The sequence below is a fragment of the Pelobates fuscus genome, chromosome 12 (genome assembly GCF_036172605.1).
Source record: "Pelobates fuscus isolate aPelFus1 chromosome 12, aPelFus1.pri, whole genome shotgun sequence".
Taxonomy (NCBI): Eukaryota; Metazoa; Chordata; class Amphibia; order Anura; family Pelobatidae; genus Pelobates; species Pelobates fuscus.
The window spans coordinates 66,805,915-66,823,230 of record NC_086328.1 but is presented as its reverse complement, the minus strand read 5'-3'; the positions used below and the strand labels follow the sequence as shown (position 1 = coordinate 66,823,230).

The following is a 17,316-nucleotide window of genomic DNA, read 5'->3' as shown; positions in this document are numbered from 1 at the left end:
ATTTGGATGAAAAGCTGGCTGCCTACAAGATACTTAGGAATGGGGCATAGATTGACCTTCCAGCAAAATAACTCTAAAAACACACAAAACCAATGCTGTATTGGAGTTTTTAAAATCAACCCAGATATCAATCTAATTGAAGATCTAAATGAAAGACAGGAAACTGCTGTCCATCTGTGGTCTTCAACCATCCTGACAGCTTGAGGTTTTTTGTAAATACAAACATTCAACATCTGAAGCATCCATATGCGCAAAGCTAGTTCAAACCTAAAGGGACACTCTAAGCACCAGAACCACTACAACTTAACATAGTGGTTCTGATGCAAATAGACTTTTCCTGAGAAAAGGAAGTATTTATATTGCTAGCTAGGAAGACATTAGAGACTCTCACTTAGACAGCACTAGAAACCCTTTCAGGTGCAGTTTTTTTACTTCATCACCAAAAATGCTCCTATTGAGATTCATGATAGGCACATCATGCATTAGCCACCCAAGGCTTCCTTAGTGGATTATTGCATTGAGATAATCCTTATAATTCCTTATTGGATTGGCTGAGACTGTAGCCAAGGAGGAGTGTTGGCCACAGCAAGACAATCACAGGTAATGAAAAAGGTAAGTTAAACTATTTACTTAATTATGTCATTGGGCCTGAACAACTAAATAGTTAGCACAACACTATAACATTTGCAATACTTGTATGTGTACTTAGTGTTTTAGTGTTCCTTTAAGACTCACAACTGTAATTGAATCCAAAATTAATTACTCAGGCAGGGTCATTCACTAAACTGTGGATTGTTACCGAATGTGAAATCACAGTGATTTTAAAGTGAATTTAAACATTTACGCTGCAAGAGCCAATTTGGAAAAAATAAAAGTCATTTACATTTGCAGGTAAACTATTTTGGTTGTGCGTTTTAAATTAACATAAAATTTGCTTTTAATTCTCAATGATCCTGCATTTAGAGAATGACCTTGAGAGGGGTGAATGCTTAAGCTAACAAATGTATATTTATATAGCAAACATTTGTGTCAGTATTAAACATATTTCACACATTCAAAGTGATTTTAAAACACAGAAACTTCCATCCATACGGAAACATCCATGAATATGTATGCAAGGCAGTGAAACATTAAATAAGTAATGAATAAATATATTCAACTTTTTGCTTCATCTTGTAAGAAACGAGAAACAAGGAAAACAAAACCGCATGCAGTTTTTAAATGTTTTTATTAAAGTAACCTTCTAATGTTAATATATATATATATATATATATATATACACCTCTCATTTAGCATCCAACTCCATTGGCAGTTTAAAACCATTTGGAGGCTTCCCCATTGTAAAATAATTCACTTACATTTTGTCAGGGGCATTCTACACTTTTTAACCCCGTAAGTGAACCTGTCATAATTAGACAGGCTTTAAAGCAGTCTGGAAACATCCCCAATGCAAGGAATATAACACTGCTCACACCAAAATGGCATGACATTTCATGGAGCCCTAAAGGAGTTAAAGCCCACTCTGTGGAGGGCAGTACGGTGTCCTAATGTTCTTCCTAATGTTGTTAGGACCTACCTAATATTGTTTTATTTTATTCTTTTACTAAAGGAGTGGATTCAATTTGGGCTTGACTTGCTGTCAGGATATGTTTTTGTTACTTACTTTACATTGTATAACTTTTTATTTTTTTAATTGGTCCTTTGTATAGGACTTATGTCTGTGTTTTGTGCATGTATCCTTCTTTAAAATCAACAAAAAATTATTATTTACATTTTTTTTATTATTTAAATTATGTATTTTTATTTCTCTCTTTTAAAATTTAAAATACACAATGCCTCAAAAATCACCAGTAATGCTGCACTGGGACAGGCTGTCTTGGCAGCCTCTCTTCTTCCTCTGAGATCATTAGTCGTGATGTTCTCCATCCAATCCAATTTTTTTCATAGAGAAGCATTGATAACATAGTGCAAATGCAAGGCAACTGCTACACTCTGCCAATCTGGTACTTCTCATAAACAAGTGCAGACTAATGCTTCTCTATGAGAAGCATTCATGGTGTTTAGCGGTGTCATGCTTAGCATGATCATACAAAATGCAAAGGATTAAGTCCCTCGACTGCCGACATCTCAAACTCTCTATCTCTAGATGTTACTGAACTGTGCTTTATTATAGCATTCCTATATCAATATATCATATAATTAAGAAATGAGCTGTATATGGAGATATTTAACTCTTAAACTCCACTAAAGCCAACAACGTACTTACAATAGGAGTGCTAAACAGTAATCTAAACAGTGAAAAAGATAAAACAGACTTGAACAGGGAATACAATTAAATACAAAAAAATCTATAGTTCTAGATAAAGAAATCAGTAATAATAATCCTGTGAATGGCTAAAAGACGTTGCAACAGATAGGTGAGGCACCTATTTATGTACAAATAGATAAAAATAGTTTAAGGAGTGTACTATATAGTTCCTAAATATAAGACAGCAAAGCTTTAGTTACCACCTTATATACTTAGTAGCAAACATATAGTGATGAATTGCAATAACAACCTTCTATAAAGGAATTGTGATGATAGAGAGTAACAGTTATCTAGTACAGTTATTAGATGTCCAGATTCAGATCCAATGGAACTCCATATGCCAATATCAAAAACAGGTGATAATATCCTAACTACCAACTTACATACTTAATAATAGGTATATGGGCAGACTCGTCTCATATCCACGTGGTTTTTCCCAATAGAAAGGTCTCCAAAACCAAGAAGAAAAAAGAGTTGTACGTGTAGAGCAAAGGTAGGAGGATTGGGGAAAAAGGAAGATATAAAAAGGAAAAAAAAGTTACACCAATACTGTTTTTACTTAGTCAGGAATAGATTTGACCCATATTCAATTTGGCATTTCAAATAAGGGTTTAATATATGCACCTACTAGTAATTTAAATCGATTTAGCTGTTATGTGGATGTTCAAAGGTTTTTAGTAAAATTGAGCCTCATACTAGACAGACTAGGAGCAAATTATGAATATGAAGCTACTCGAAATGTTTTTACATTTTAAACAATATTTTAGGTTTTATCCTCAGCAGTTTACAAGTACTCAAATTGAACTATTTAGCCAATCAGTTATGAATGATTTTATAAAGTTAAGATACAATAAATTCAAAAAAGCAATCTTCCTAGAGGTGAAATCAAGAATAAAAAAAAAAAAAATGAAAATATGATAAACTAGTAGACAATGGTGGTGGGATTGTTATATTTTTAAAGGAATAATATTTAACAGAGACAAATAGTTCTCAGATAAAGACACTTATATACATCTAGCGAGAGATTAAAAAGAGTAAAAGAAAAAAAATAATTATTGCAGTTGTTGGAACAAGGCCTAGCTATGGACATTTTAACAGAAAATTAATTTAAAAATTTAATCCCCCAATTTTCTGTTCTTTTAATACTTGTCAAAAATTCGCAAAAATAAGGATAAGCCACCAGATAATTCAATACGTTTAGATATCACATGGCAGAAAGGCATGACACGTGTTACATGTGATATATATGGGTTCTCTCCGTCACTTCCTTGAACAGAGAGTACAGCTGATACACCCAAACACTAGTCCAGATTGAGTGAAGGGTGTAAAGGAACTTGTTTATTATGGCCAAGTTGCCTGCTTAATTATACAAAACTCAGCAGGGGGTCTTCACAAATAAAATACCCCAAAACATAATAAAAATATATAATAGCCCCACAAAAACAAACATACATCCCCAAATAGCCCTGATTTGAGTGCCCAAGTTCTACAAATAGCGCTCAGATCCATGCAGTGTAGGGGAAACGCCATGTGTTAAAGTTCTGACCGGCCGCACAAGTGATCCTATGCCCAAAACAGTTCCAAGGCATTTGGTGCTTTGGCCAGTCAACTTTCGGAAACTCCTGCGGTCGAAATAAGGGGTGTTCCCCTTAATCTCAGGCACCTTCCCTCCAAAAAGCACTCTCCTGGCGGGTTGCAAAGTCGTTCAAAACCCCGGACCAAGTTGTTCGGGAGCCGCACGGGCACCTCATGCCGAAAACAGTTCCATAACATTTGTGGCTAAGACCCGCTAAGGTGACCAGGAACCCACAAAGTCCTCATGCCCAATTTAGATCCACAACGATCGCGGCTAAGTACTGCTGAAGCCAATTTGTGGGTCTCTTCATGCGAACGACCGCCAGGGAGCTAGTGTTCGGTTCCATTAGAATGAAGGGAGAGTGCCGAACCAAGCGTACCCATGGAACGCTGCTAATGGCGGCTGGGGAGATTTAACTCCCGAACAAGGTCTTTGTATATGGCCCATAGTCCTTGGGCAGGAGGCTAGCTTGCAGGCTCCTCCAGGAGCTCGTGGCATAGGCACGTTTGCCACACATATACTTATATATAGTTAAGTATATAAGATGGTGATTTGGATATTAAGGCCTGCTAAGTGACTGTTTTTTGATAGTGGCATTTGGAGTTCGATTTGATCTGAATCTGGGCATCTAATAACTGTATCAGAAAATGGTCATTCTATGTTGCAACCCATCAATATCAGAGTAATTCACTAAAGTGAGAATTCAAACTTAATTAAAATTAAATTTCAATTGTAATGCCAAAGCAGTTGAACTAGAAGCATTGCTTAACTAGTGAAAATAGAAACTATAAAGTGTGCCTTACCCTTTGTGTTTTCAGCATTAAAATAAAACCCACAAAATAATTCAATAAAGTCAAGTGGATGCGTGGCCTTAGGAACATCGCTGGGAAAGATGTGGTCATTTGGAGAACTCCTCCTTGAAGAAACCAAATTTTAAATCTCACCCATGAGCCAATCCAGAATGAGGTAACTAGAACCTCACTCACCACTCAGTGGCAAGAAAAATACAATTTAATGTATGTTTCCTTCATGGTAGCAGTGGACATTTACCTTTTCCCAGTTTCAAGAAGTAGACTTCTACTTAATTCAGTGTAGGTTCAAAATCCAGTCATGATTAATGCAATCAATGACAGATCTTGTTGTCTGAGAGACGTTTAAAAGAATGATAAAATTACATCAGCAGAATGTATACATAATATTACTTAAATACAACCAAAACTGACTTCCTCTTGCTGAAGCAGTTGTGCCTTTTTTTTTTCATATAACAATTTTATTAAATTTTTCAAGAATGACACTATTGTTTATGCAGTTAAGACTATCATAAGAAGCACAAATAGCACTGCTGAGATCATAGCTGTACTTTAGTTTATGAAAAATCTTAAAGTTAGCAGAATGGAGATGGCTGGATAGATAGGGATACAGAAATAAGAGATGAACCACGGGAAACAGCAGAGCAATGTTGAAGTCTCACTTGATGTCTACCCCATGCTTCCCAAACGTACTCACTTGATGTCTACCCCATGCTTCCCAAAGGTACTCTTCTAATAGTATATAATGTTCAGGACATTTGAAAAAAATGAGTAGTTTAGAAGAATGCAGTCAGCAGTTAGAGACTGTGTTTAGATAGATAAAGGCTAGATTAGTAGGCACCAAGTAACATCAAAATAATAGTTTGCAGTTCATCTCCCAATAAGTAAACATGGCATGCGGACAGAGGTTGTAGAGATCTTTGAGGGCCAAAACAAATTTGCTGAAATTTGCATATCTATATGGAATAGGATAATAGTGCCCTTAGAAAAGAGTTTTATTCTGGTTAGGCCGACTACAATCCAGTGATGGGTAAGGAGATAAGTGGTGGGTGGGAGCTATTAATAAAATACCGATGGGGGTGCATCCCCATAAAATTGATGGGGAGTGTCCATTTATGGGGCTGAAAAAGAAGATGAAAAAAAAGACATCTGATGTCTGAGGTATTACATTTCTTAGATTTATTGGGCACTTCCCACTGTTATTAGGGTGAGAGGATTAGGCAGATTGATTTTTCTATTTTGGGTTTAGGGGGTGGCTAGGAGCTTGGGGACCCCATGACACCCTGGGGGGATGCCTGGCCAATATTTGGTGGGGTGAACAATGGTATTTTATAGTATTCACATTGGTGGGGGCTGGTAGGACAATATGTAGGTAGCCCTCCCATTTATTGTCCCTCACCCAGCTCCTATTGGTTAAGGTTGGGGGGGACAATAAGCCCATCCTCTATGTATTTTATAAGTAGTACTGCCTCTCAAAGTAAATGGTTGTTGGGAGAGGCCGTACAACATCCCTCTGCTTTTTTAACTTAATAGCCCCTAGTTCATCCCTCATTATTTCATTTTCAGCCCTAACCTGTGCCAACCCAAAGTTCAATATAACATCACTGCTTGGGGTTGGCAACCCAACTGAAATACTGCTGGCTTTATTCCCATTGACTCTTGGCTCTGCACAACACATTTCAAAGAATAGCCTTCCTCGAGTGCAGCTGGTTTCATTTACCTCCCCACATTCTTATATAGGGCTCAATTTAACCAACCAATAATTAAATGAGAAAATGAACAAAATCAATGGGTAAGATGTATTTTACAGACTCAATGTTTGCAGTATGGGGTCTGGAAAAGAAAGATGTGAAGTGAAAACAGCTGGTATGAGGAGGGAAGGGAGAAAGTAGAATTTAAAGGGGTTGAATAAAAGGAGGAGTCGTTGAATATAATAAAAAAGAAGAAAGTAGAATGGTGAGGGGAAATGTAAAGCATAGAAGATGGAATAAGAATAGGAAAAGAGATTTTATGAAAGTTTACAAGGGACTAATGAAGAACAAAGCGCCTGGACTGAGGACAGATAATAGAGATGAAATAAGGATTGGTAAGGTAAAATAGGATGAGGAACGAGAGATGAGCAGATTTGAAAGGACATTTATAAGATAGGGTTCGTAGGAAAGTGGTAAGATGGGTCTAGACAAGGAAAAACTGCAGAAACTGCATAATATATATGTGATCACTTAGCATGTGAATCCATTAAAATCTGGCCCTTCACAACAATCGAGGTGGTCATTATTGGTTCATGGGCATTCAGAGGAGTGAGTAGTCATGATAAACGATGGGGTCAGAAGCTAGGTAAACATATATGAGAAGCATTTTAAAGCATAGTGAAGCCTGCGGGAGCAAATTCAAATGTAGCACCAATGTAGCACATTTCTAGTAAGCTGCAGGCATAAATCAGCTGCAGGACAAGGAACATCAAGCACTGACTTCAGGGATGGAGATGAAAATGTAATTGAATGCAATAAATCTTTATCGTATTTTAACTTTTTTTCAGATCTTCAACTGTTGTATATTAACCATCCAACTCCTGGGTAAACAGATATAAATTATTAGTGGTGAGGGGTTTTATTAAAAAGACATGGAAGTCCGAGGATCTTTGAGAAGTAATTAATTCTTAGCTTAAATGTGGCATAGGTATAAATAAAGCAAGCCAAATTATTTGAAGTAACACAGGGTAGATACACAAATGGTCACAGTTTAGTAGAAATATGAATTTTGATATACGACTGTCATAAAAGCACAGTCGTCCTGGACATTTGTTTATAAAAAGCAACACTTAAATTACTGGTGCTGATTGTATATCCTGCTCTTTGCAATTTGAAATCTCCATTTGTTTATAATCTTAGTGTATAGCCTGAAGTTTGACACTGGCTCCTAAAACCTGACTTTTTGATCTCTGTTGGTTGTTTCACAGAATCTAATTCCGTCTACTGACAGCCTGCACACTGTTAACACCTCTTAGATTCCAGAATTATAATTGTAATGAAATATGCAAGCACGCATACATGCATGTTTTATAGGTTTGTAATCCCTACTCTCTCCACTTGAGCAATATCATACTCAATCTCATTAATCCAAAACTATAATGCTGTTTTATGGTCTTTAAGTCAAGGGATCATGTTTGATACCTACCAAAACAATAACGCAAGCGTATACGCTTAATGTGATAACAATAGTCTACCTTTTCTCCACAACCATACTAAAATAACCTCATCCAAACATACAGAGATATACTTTTTTTATGGCAAAAAATACCCATGGTTAATTGCAGCACCTATGATTGTATTTAAAAGTAAATATAATTTTATAACATTAAAATTAAACATTCTTATGAAGCATTATTTGCATTCACTACGAAATTACTTCTCACCATAACCACTTGATTATTCAAATGCATTTCTGTAACTGTAATAACATTGCAACAAAAAAAAAGTCCAGTTATTCTTTACTATTGATACAAACTATTGCCTGCAGAACTTACTTGGATTTCTGCATGGATATAAATTCTTAACTAGTCAAATCACTTTTTGTAACACAGGGAAGAGATACAAAAGGTCACTGTTTAGTAGAACTATGAATATGCATTATTGGGTTTGCAAACTAGCATCTTACATTTACAGGAAAAATAGGGTGATAATCTCTTTAAAACCACCATATTTTCATTAGTGACAATGTCATCAGTGTAGACATTTCATCATAAGAAAGAGCTATAGTGGTTTTGGTGCCAGATGTACCCTAGGGTAAGTAGTCATATTATTTATGAATTTTTTGGCAACTTACCTGTAGTCCACTAGGCTCTTGCTACTGCTTTCCTTGTAGCCCGAAGCTCCTGCATGGAGCTCCTGTTAGCTCTGCTAAGCTAAGTAATGCATTACAGAGAAATGAGAGCAAAAATTAGCCAATAAGTGCATCCCTACCTCGGCAGGGATTAGCTCAGTGCTTATGCTTCCATCAGAGGACTGAGCCCAAGTAAGCTGTGATAACCGTTATTAAATGGTTTGCCCACGTTACAAATGAAGGGGAACCCGGCCACTCAGGCATCATAAACACACATGCTTTAAATATGGAGTAAGTAATTTATTTTTCGGAAATATTTTGATAAATAGGGTTCTATATAACTGTTTAACTTATCTCAGCTATGAGCTATTTTTATCCTTGGAGATTTCTCACTGAAAGCCAAAAATGTGTTAAGGAATGCACCAAGTATTTTTTTGTCACATTCTCCACTTTGTAAAAATTAGTACACTTTAATATTTAAATACGGTATTGATATGTTGAAACTTTGACTAAACACAGCTTCCTTGCTAGATCGTAAGATTCGTATACGTTTATAGACTAAACAGTAGAAAAGCTGCTTTTAATAACACAACTTTAAATATTTACAGGTAATCTGAATGCATGTAAATGAGAAAAAGAATATGTATTGGAGAAAGGATATGGAAATCAGACAAGTATATAAGCCAGGTAGAGAGATGAATAACTGAAAAAGCAATGAAAGATAACATTAAATTGAACAGAAAATGTAAACAACTTACCTTCAGAACAATTCTCTCCATGATACCCAGTGTCCCGACAGTCACATCGAACATCTCCTTCCATATCATCTCTACATCTTCCTCCATTGAGGCAAGGGTTAGTTCCTCGGCATGTATGGGACTTCTCATGTTCTTTCCCTTTTTCTTCCTCCTCTTCTGTTCCTCCTACACCTTGACTGGCTAGGAGCTGTCCAGGTCTTCCACCCAACCGCAATCCTTCCAATTCACCAAGAAATGGAGGTTCATACTTTGCTCCCCCAAGAGTTAGGGCTGATAAACGTAGGTCAGATGGCAGACCACCAACAAAGAGGTCACTGCGAAGTATCATTTCTCTGCGTTTTGAACGCACCTCCGCTGCTCCCCTTTCTCCATCTACAGCCAGCCAGCCCTCACGACCACTGCCCCCAATTACTATGCCATGCCAAAGCCCATCTGACAGCATCCGGGGCAGACGGACAACTGCAGGTTCAGAGCAGGAAATTGAGAACCTCAAACGAGGGCGCCCTCCATCCAAGGCTAACTCAAGAAAGTCACAGTCTCCTTCATCATCTTGGTAGAGGAGGAGGCCACGACTGGCATTTGTCCGAAGCCTGAATGTAAGATCCTCTCCCCACCCTCCATTACCACTGGCTAGAGTGGGTCTAGAGTAGCGAACCCACTGTCCAGGAGCACCTTGGAACTGGAGGGAGAAGGAATGGAGGGGAAGGGAGAGGAGAGAAGATAGGTAGAGGAGTGACCACATGGGGCTGAAGGCAAAGAAAGGTGGATGAAAAAGGCAACAGATAAAGAAGAAGGGGAAAAAGATTTATTAAAGGTTAATGTTAAAGAAGGGCCATGGGGAAATTATGAATAACTGAAAACTGATGTTGAAAATGTTAAGTGCAAATATCAAATAAGTGAAAGTCAGTGAGTTGGACACGTAAAATTACAATAAGTAAAATGATTTTGTAAAACAAAAAATAAAATGTTAAGCTGGGAAATGTAAAGAAAATAGAAGGTGGCAAACAGAAGGAGACAAATAAGGGAAGGGTTGTAAGGGAAGGATAGAAGGGGAAATTGTAAAAATGGGAATTTTTCTACATTCCTGTCCTCACTCTTGAGCTAAAAAAGAAAAAAATACTGGTGCACTCAGGCAACTGTAAATGGCACTAGAAGGAACACCACTTTATGTACAAAGCCTAGCTGTCTCCTTCTTTTCTTTGTTTTCGGTTGTCCCAGTAAACAAAGTGTCTCATTGATAATGGAGCAAAATCACGATGATGTCTTGAAAATGCTGTTACTGTTGCCGTCTGCAGGAAAAGATACAGAAAGAAAGAAAATATTAGAAAAATAACAGTGGGCGTCAGTGATTGCAAAACAGAAATGTAATGCATGAACTCAGAAAGCTCTCTGGTGGCATATTTTAGGAATTTGATTTCACAATTCAGTCCTAAACCTTGTACAGATTATCAGGGAGTTTGAGAATGTTTTGCTTGTTTTTGAATTTTTAACAGATCCTACATCCCACATTGGCCTACAGATTTAATATTACTATTGTACTGCCTTGAACATTTGGTCTCTGCCTCAAAAGCTACATGCATTTGTTTTATATAGTTTAATTACTCTAAATCCATGTTCCACAAAGACAAATCTTTATCAGTGATTCTATTTTCTTAGAACACACACACACACAAACACACAAACACAAACACAAACACAAACACACAAAAACACAAAAACACAAAAACACACACACACACGCCATTAATTCTCATCCTTCCTTCTCAAACCCCCACCTTGTGATCTCTCTTTAAGTAACTGACAGAAAAGTAATTTGTATACAGACTCCAATCTGCATCTCCTTAAATGTGAAAGCGCTAATTATTTCAAAAAGAGCAGCATGCAGAATATTATACAAGGAGGGAGGGAGAAGGGGTGATTTGTGGAGAAGAGGGAAAGCTGGAAACAAACTAAATATGAGGAGGGAAAGAAGAGAGTTTAAATCAATGAAAACACGCTGACATTGTTGTAGTTAAAAAAAAAAAAAGTACCAAAATCCTTCAGTGAATCTTAACATCAAAGTATTCTGTGTTTGTAGCAGAGCATGGAAACGGATAAATTAACATACTTAAATATTTAGCAAAGTGTTTGCAATTGCAAAACATATATTGCATGTGGAGAATAGGATTTTTCCATGTTTCTGTTTATTGAGTTATTTTTCTTTATTACCATAAAAAGCATTTAATCTTTGGTTCTATCTATCCTTTCACTATGTTAATGTAAAAAAAATAAAAAAATTCTGGGGGCTGGGCATATGACTAGTATAACCATGTGGGCATATGGCTAGTATAGGGTAATTGGACAATCAAATTTCAGTTTGATCAGTTATCCAGAAGCGGTAAGAGCATAGAAAAAAAATTTATGGCGTTGCTTTTAGTCTGACGATTTTTTTTTTTTTGCGACCTCTAATGGTAAATAAGGAGGATCCCTAACAAACATTTTTAATCTAAAATTTATTTTGTCATTTTAGTGCCAGCTTTCTAGGTTATCAGGATATTCAAGGCGAATTGCTGTGTCCTATGATCTAGTAATGCCCTAATAGGTTAAAAATCCTTTACTTTATAGGACTCGGACCATGGAGAAACGAGCCCTCTGGATCAGTGTCACGATTTTATAATATTATAACCTATATCCTAATTAAGGAGAATGCATGTAAAGTAATAGATATTACCTCCTAGATTAAATAATGGATGATGAATGGGATCTACATACATTGAAAGCACTCATGTAAGTGTTCAATTAAAACCCCGGGAAGCGCATTTAAGCCTCTCCCATACTATCATATCTGAATATGCAGAGAAACTAGCACTAAAACTGTGCACTAAAGCCAAGCCCGCAATTGCCAGGTTTGGAAAAACACCCAAACCTCTTTTGTTTGTTTATGAAAACAAAATGGTATATTGGGACTATATATAAAGTGCTGCTTTATTTGATTAGGACAACTTTTATAGAAAATTATTTGTAGATTAGGTGAGGTGTACTAATGATGCCGCTTTAAACCGCTATCAGTAAACTTGGTAATTGCTTCTTTTATATTTAGTTTTAATTCTTACAAAGGTGGTGTGATGTTCTGAAATTATCTGTTGTCTATTTGTGTTCTTAATAATGTTTATACTATGATGCATGGGCTTTACCTATAGACTTTTGATCACTTGTGATCTGTGTTTATATTATTCTGAAAAATCATAATACACTTTAACAGGGGTATTTACTAAAGTGAGTATTGAAAGTTTAATTTAAATTTAAGGTTTAAATAGACAAAGAGGATGCATTATCTAAATCAGCTATACTTAGAGTTCAGCTACTTTGGCCCTAATCTGAATATTGTTTTGAATTCACTGTAAATTAAAATTTTAGTAATTAACCCTGTGAATGATATAAACATGTATTTTGGGTGAAAAAACGTGGAGGGTGATGGTTGCAGACAATTACAGTGATGTGTCATCTGTGACTGTTCTATCTCTATATTACGTAATTGTCTTTAATGACAATAAAACACGAACATTAAGCTTTTATAGCACATATGCCCATACAAATCATTCTGCAGACTAACACCCAAAGAAGACAGATCCACTAGATTTAGTTGTAAATACACCCAATACACAAGATACATCAGTATATATGCTACATAGGTACATAGCTGAAAAGAGACATGTGTCCATCAAATTCAGCCTTTCTAACATTTGTTGTTGACGGTGATCCAAAATAAGGCAAAAAAAACTAGTTTAAAGTGCTTCCAATTTTGCAACAAACTAGGAAAAAATGCCTTTTTGACCCCAGGATTGCAGTCAGATATCTCCTTGGATCAAGAAGCTATTAGAATTATATCCCTGAATATAATGTTTTTGCAAGTATTTATTCAATTGCTGTTTAAACATCTGTATAGACTCTGATAAAACCATTTCTGCAGGTAGAGAAATCTGCATGTTATTATTGTAAAACAACCTTAATTTGCTTTAGACTAAATCTCCATTCTTCCAGTCTAAATGCGTGACCTCATGTCCTATGTATAGTCCTGTTTGTAAATAGATTTCCATACAATGGTTTGTAATAGCCCTTGATATATTTGTTTAATGCCATCATATCCCCTCTGGGGTGCCGATTTTCCAAACTAAAGAGATTTAAATGTGTTAACCTTTCTTCATAACTAAAATGCATCATTCCTTTTATTAATTTTGTAGCCTGCCTCAGCACTTTTTGTTGTGCCATAATATCCTTCTTTGAAACAGGTGCCCAAAATTGCAGAGCACATTCAAGGTGTGGTCTTACCAGCGATTTATAAATATATAACATTATATTTTCAATCTGTATGTATTAAACATTTGTCAGGAACCAAAATATTTATTCTGGATACTACATTGGGAAGCAAACATATGTATGGACCAATTCAAATCAAAGTAGTGACATGACAAACCAAAATGTACCTGTTTGTTTTGGCTGCCTGTAATGGTGCCCTAAACATATTTTTGGAGTAGCATAAATGACTAAAATGTAATAGGACATACTTAGTAATGGCAAATTGTAAGTCTTTTATATTATATATATATATATATATATATATATATATATATATATATATATATATATATATATATATATATATATATATATATAAAAACAGGATAATCAAGCATATGATATCTAATTATGTGGAGTAATAATTTGTTAATCTAACAGAAATCTGATTGCCATTTATTTGTTTCACATTCTGGGACACAATTGGAAATCATTTTAAATTGATTCTTCCTTCTTTAGAATAAAACAGAGATGAATAATAGACTTAACTTGAGTTTTTTTTTTTTTTTAACCTATATTACTAAGCAACCATATGTAACCCTAAATATTTTGGTCAAAGGGAGAGCATTTTACATCCTTATAAATTATTTCACTGAACAAATGCAGCTGGGTCAATTTTAACACCCCATCTATTCCATTACCCGATCTGGCACCTCTCCATTAGAACAAAGAATGATAATGGTAAACATAACATAATATAAAAAACATCTACAAACAAAATATATTTTTATGGCTAAATAATCAACTTAAGCAACCAAGTTTGTGAATAAATAACAGAAGTTTTTTTATTTTCCTAAACATGCATGAAATGTGATAGAAGGTTATCAGACTTAGATTTAATTTAATTTTGAACTAAAAATTCACAAATTAAATGTGCTGTGCCTTCTATAAAAATAATTAGGTAATCATTAAGCCTGGTAAGGCAAGGATATTAAGCATATTTTTTTTTCTCTTTATTCTTCTGATCACATAAACTAAATAAAAGGTTTACTAAGGTTTTGGTGATCGTCTGCCTTTTGATTTTCTAAAGCCGGTTTCCTATGAGATCATCACACAGAAATATGGAGGAATCAGAACAGAAATCCAAGAGGATTCTGAGTAATAATTTCTATTGTTAAGAGGGCATGAGATTAATATCAGGAACCAAATATAAAACCTAGACAACCCAAGGTATTTACCTAGATGCTTCCTAACAGTTGTAAAGTAACCAATGGATTATCAAGCACTCACAAAATTCTTATACTATTTTTCACAATGGAGATTGTAATTTCATACCTTTCAAGTGTCCCTATTGAGGACAGGCAGTCCCTATTTTGGTCCTTAATCCCTCTTTACTATACCTTTGTCCCTCTTTTATAGGAGCTATTTTTGGTGTGTCTGAGTGTATAACAGAGCTCCACAGCAGTAATAATCAAAGCAGTGTGTCTTTAAACAACAATAATCATGTTTAAAAATCAGTCTGTGTACATAAAATGCAATGTTCTTGCACTAAATTAAATCTTAATTAGTAAATCACCTAACAATTTATCAGAACACTCCACCCCCATAAAATTAAAGGACAACTATAGGCACCCAGACCACTTCAGCTTAATGAAGTGGTCTGGGTGCCAGGTCCAGCTAGGTTTAACCCTTTTTTCTATAAACATAGCAGTTTCTAAATGGGTTAATCCAGACTCTAGTGGCTGTCTCATTGACAGCCGCTAGAGGCGCTTCTCCCTGTGAAAATCACAGTGAGAAGACGCCAGCGTCCATAGGAAAGCATTGAGAATGCTTTCCTATGGACTGGCTGAATGCGCGTGAGGCTCCTGCCGAGCATGCGAATTCAGCCAAAGAGGAGGAGAGGAGGAGGAGAGCTCCACGCCCGGCACTGGAGAAAGAGGTAAGTTTAACCCCTTCCTCACCCTAGAGCCTGGCGGGAGGGGGACCCTGAGGTATGTTTCCTGGCATTATAGTGGTCCTTTAAGTTGTACCTCTTTGTCCATTTGAAATGTTGAGAGGTATATAAGTCAGTGCAACTCACCTATCATCTGTAGAACCAAACACTAACAGTGTGAACTTAAAATGTATTGTCAATATAATAGAAATTTAGAAAATAGCGAAGCCAGCTATGCTTCCTTTTGGCTACTCTGGCCTTACATTTGAAAATCCACTTTGAATCCACTTTGAAATCTTAAGTACGAATGTTCTGTTGTAATGTCAGGATGAATAAATTCTGCTCATCTGTTTACCAAGAAAGCTTGCATTGAAGTTTAACCGTTTTCTTTAGCACCTGATTTAACATATTCTATGGTATCATAGACCTCAAGATTTCTGTATTTTTGGTTGATAATTAATCATATTCTCGCTGGCAAAAAAAAACCAACAACCCAGCAACATTGAGAATTCTGTAGATGAAACCCTATCACAAAGGTTGGACCTCCAAGGTCCTAAAATCAATCATAACAACATTATTTCAACCATGATGGAACAATGCTTTGTTCATTATTATGACAGATAAGCTTTTCTGTACTTTAATGGTTGTATATACCACCACTACCACCACAGCACAGGGGGAGGGGGGACACTCTGCCCAAATTAGCACCCCTCCCCCATAAAATCACTGTTTAGTAGATGTGCCCCCAATGAATTATATGCATTTTTCACAGATGTATTCATTGGGTGTATATATTAAAAAAAAAGAGCTTGAAAAGGTTGTAAACAGTGTTGGACTAGAGGCATTGAGTACTTAAAAGAGGTATCTCCGTTACAGCCATGGACATCTGGAACTGCACCGGACATGACGTGGGTTGAGATAGGGGCAGCGCCAAGTGGCAAAAGCTCTAGCTACGCCACTGGAGGGCTTACTCTGTTTACACATTATTTTAATTAATAGATAGACTTTTTTTTCTTGCTGCATGTTCAAATAAAATTATTGGGAAATAAAAAGACTATAGTAACTCAAATGTTTTTTCTTTACTTTGAACAGAAGGATAAATCTGTAAGCCACATTGATTATTAGAGAAAATGATTCAGCTGCACAGTGATAGTCTCGTGAATCAAAACCATTAGTTGCCTAAGTAACCAATATGGTTGCAATAAATGTATTTTAATGATACTATTAAAGTTTTACTCCTACAGGTTATTATAGTACTTGTCAGACTTGTGAATTTGGTTTCAAATGAATCGCAATTCGTCTGAATTTTGGGCAATTGGTGATTCGTCCAAATTCTTTAAGTCCGAATTGCCATTAGACTAAGTCACAAAACAAATGAATAAGGGTTGAGTGAGCCATTACGTTTATTACATGACTTCAAGTTCTGTCTTTGTTGCAAAAAAAAAAATGTTGATTGATGATAAACACATAATTGATGGTTAGGGGACAGAACTAAATGTTGATTTTATTCACTGATCAAAAGATGTGACTAACAAAAAAGAATAACAGAAGGAGCAGGAAAAAAAACTACGGTATATTTATAAACTGTATTTATATACTTTATATTTAATTAACCCCTTAACACCGCAGCCAAATGTACAAGTTGTGAACGAAACAAAATGTAAACAAAACCTGGCATTTGCGCTATATGTCTGTCAAACCGTAATTCACCTCTTTCATATTAAATGCACCCCCCCTTATTATATATCATTTTATTCAGGGGAAACAGGGCTTTCATTTAATATCAAATATTTTGCTATGAAACATAATTTAATATGAAAAACATGGGAGAAAAT

The 17,316-nt window shown here is 35.8% G+C and overlaps 1 protein-coding gene across 15 annotated transcripts in view; it reads right to left on the bottom strand.

Annotated features, from left to right (window-relative positions):
• NRXN2 (neurexin 2) overlaps positions 1–17,316 on the bottom strand; it is a 973,084-nt gene that overhangs the window by 676,525 nt on the left and 279,243 nt on the right. For all 15 annotated transcript variants that reach the window (XM_063438522.1, XM_063438529.1, XM_063438527.1 and 12 more), the window contains exon 3: positions 9,274–10,562. In XM_063438522.1, the coding sequence (XP_063294592.1) occupies positions 9,274–10,015 (742 nt within the window). In that variant the 5' untranslated portion in view covers positions 10,016–10,562. The remainder of the gene's footprint in view (positions 1–9,273; positions 10,563–17,316) is intronic.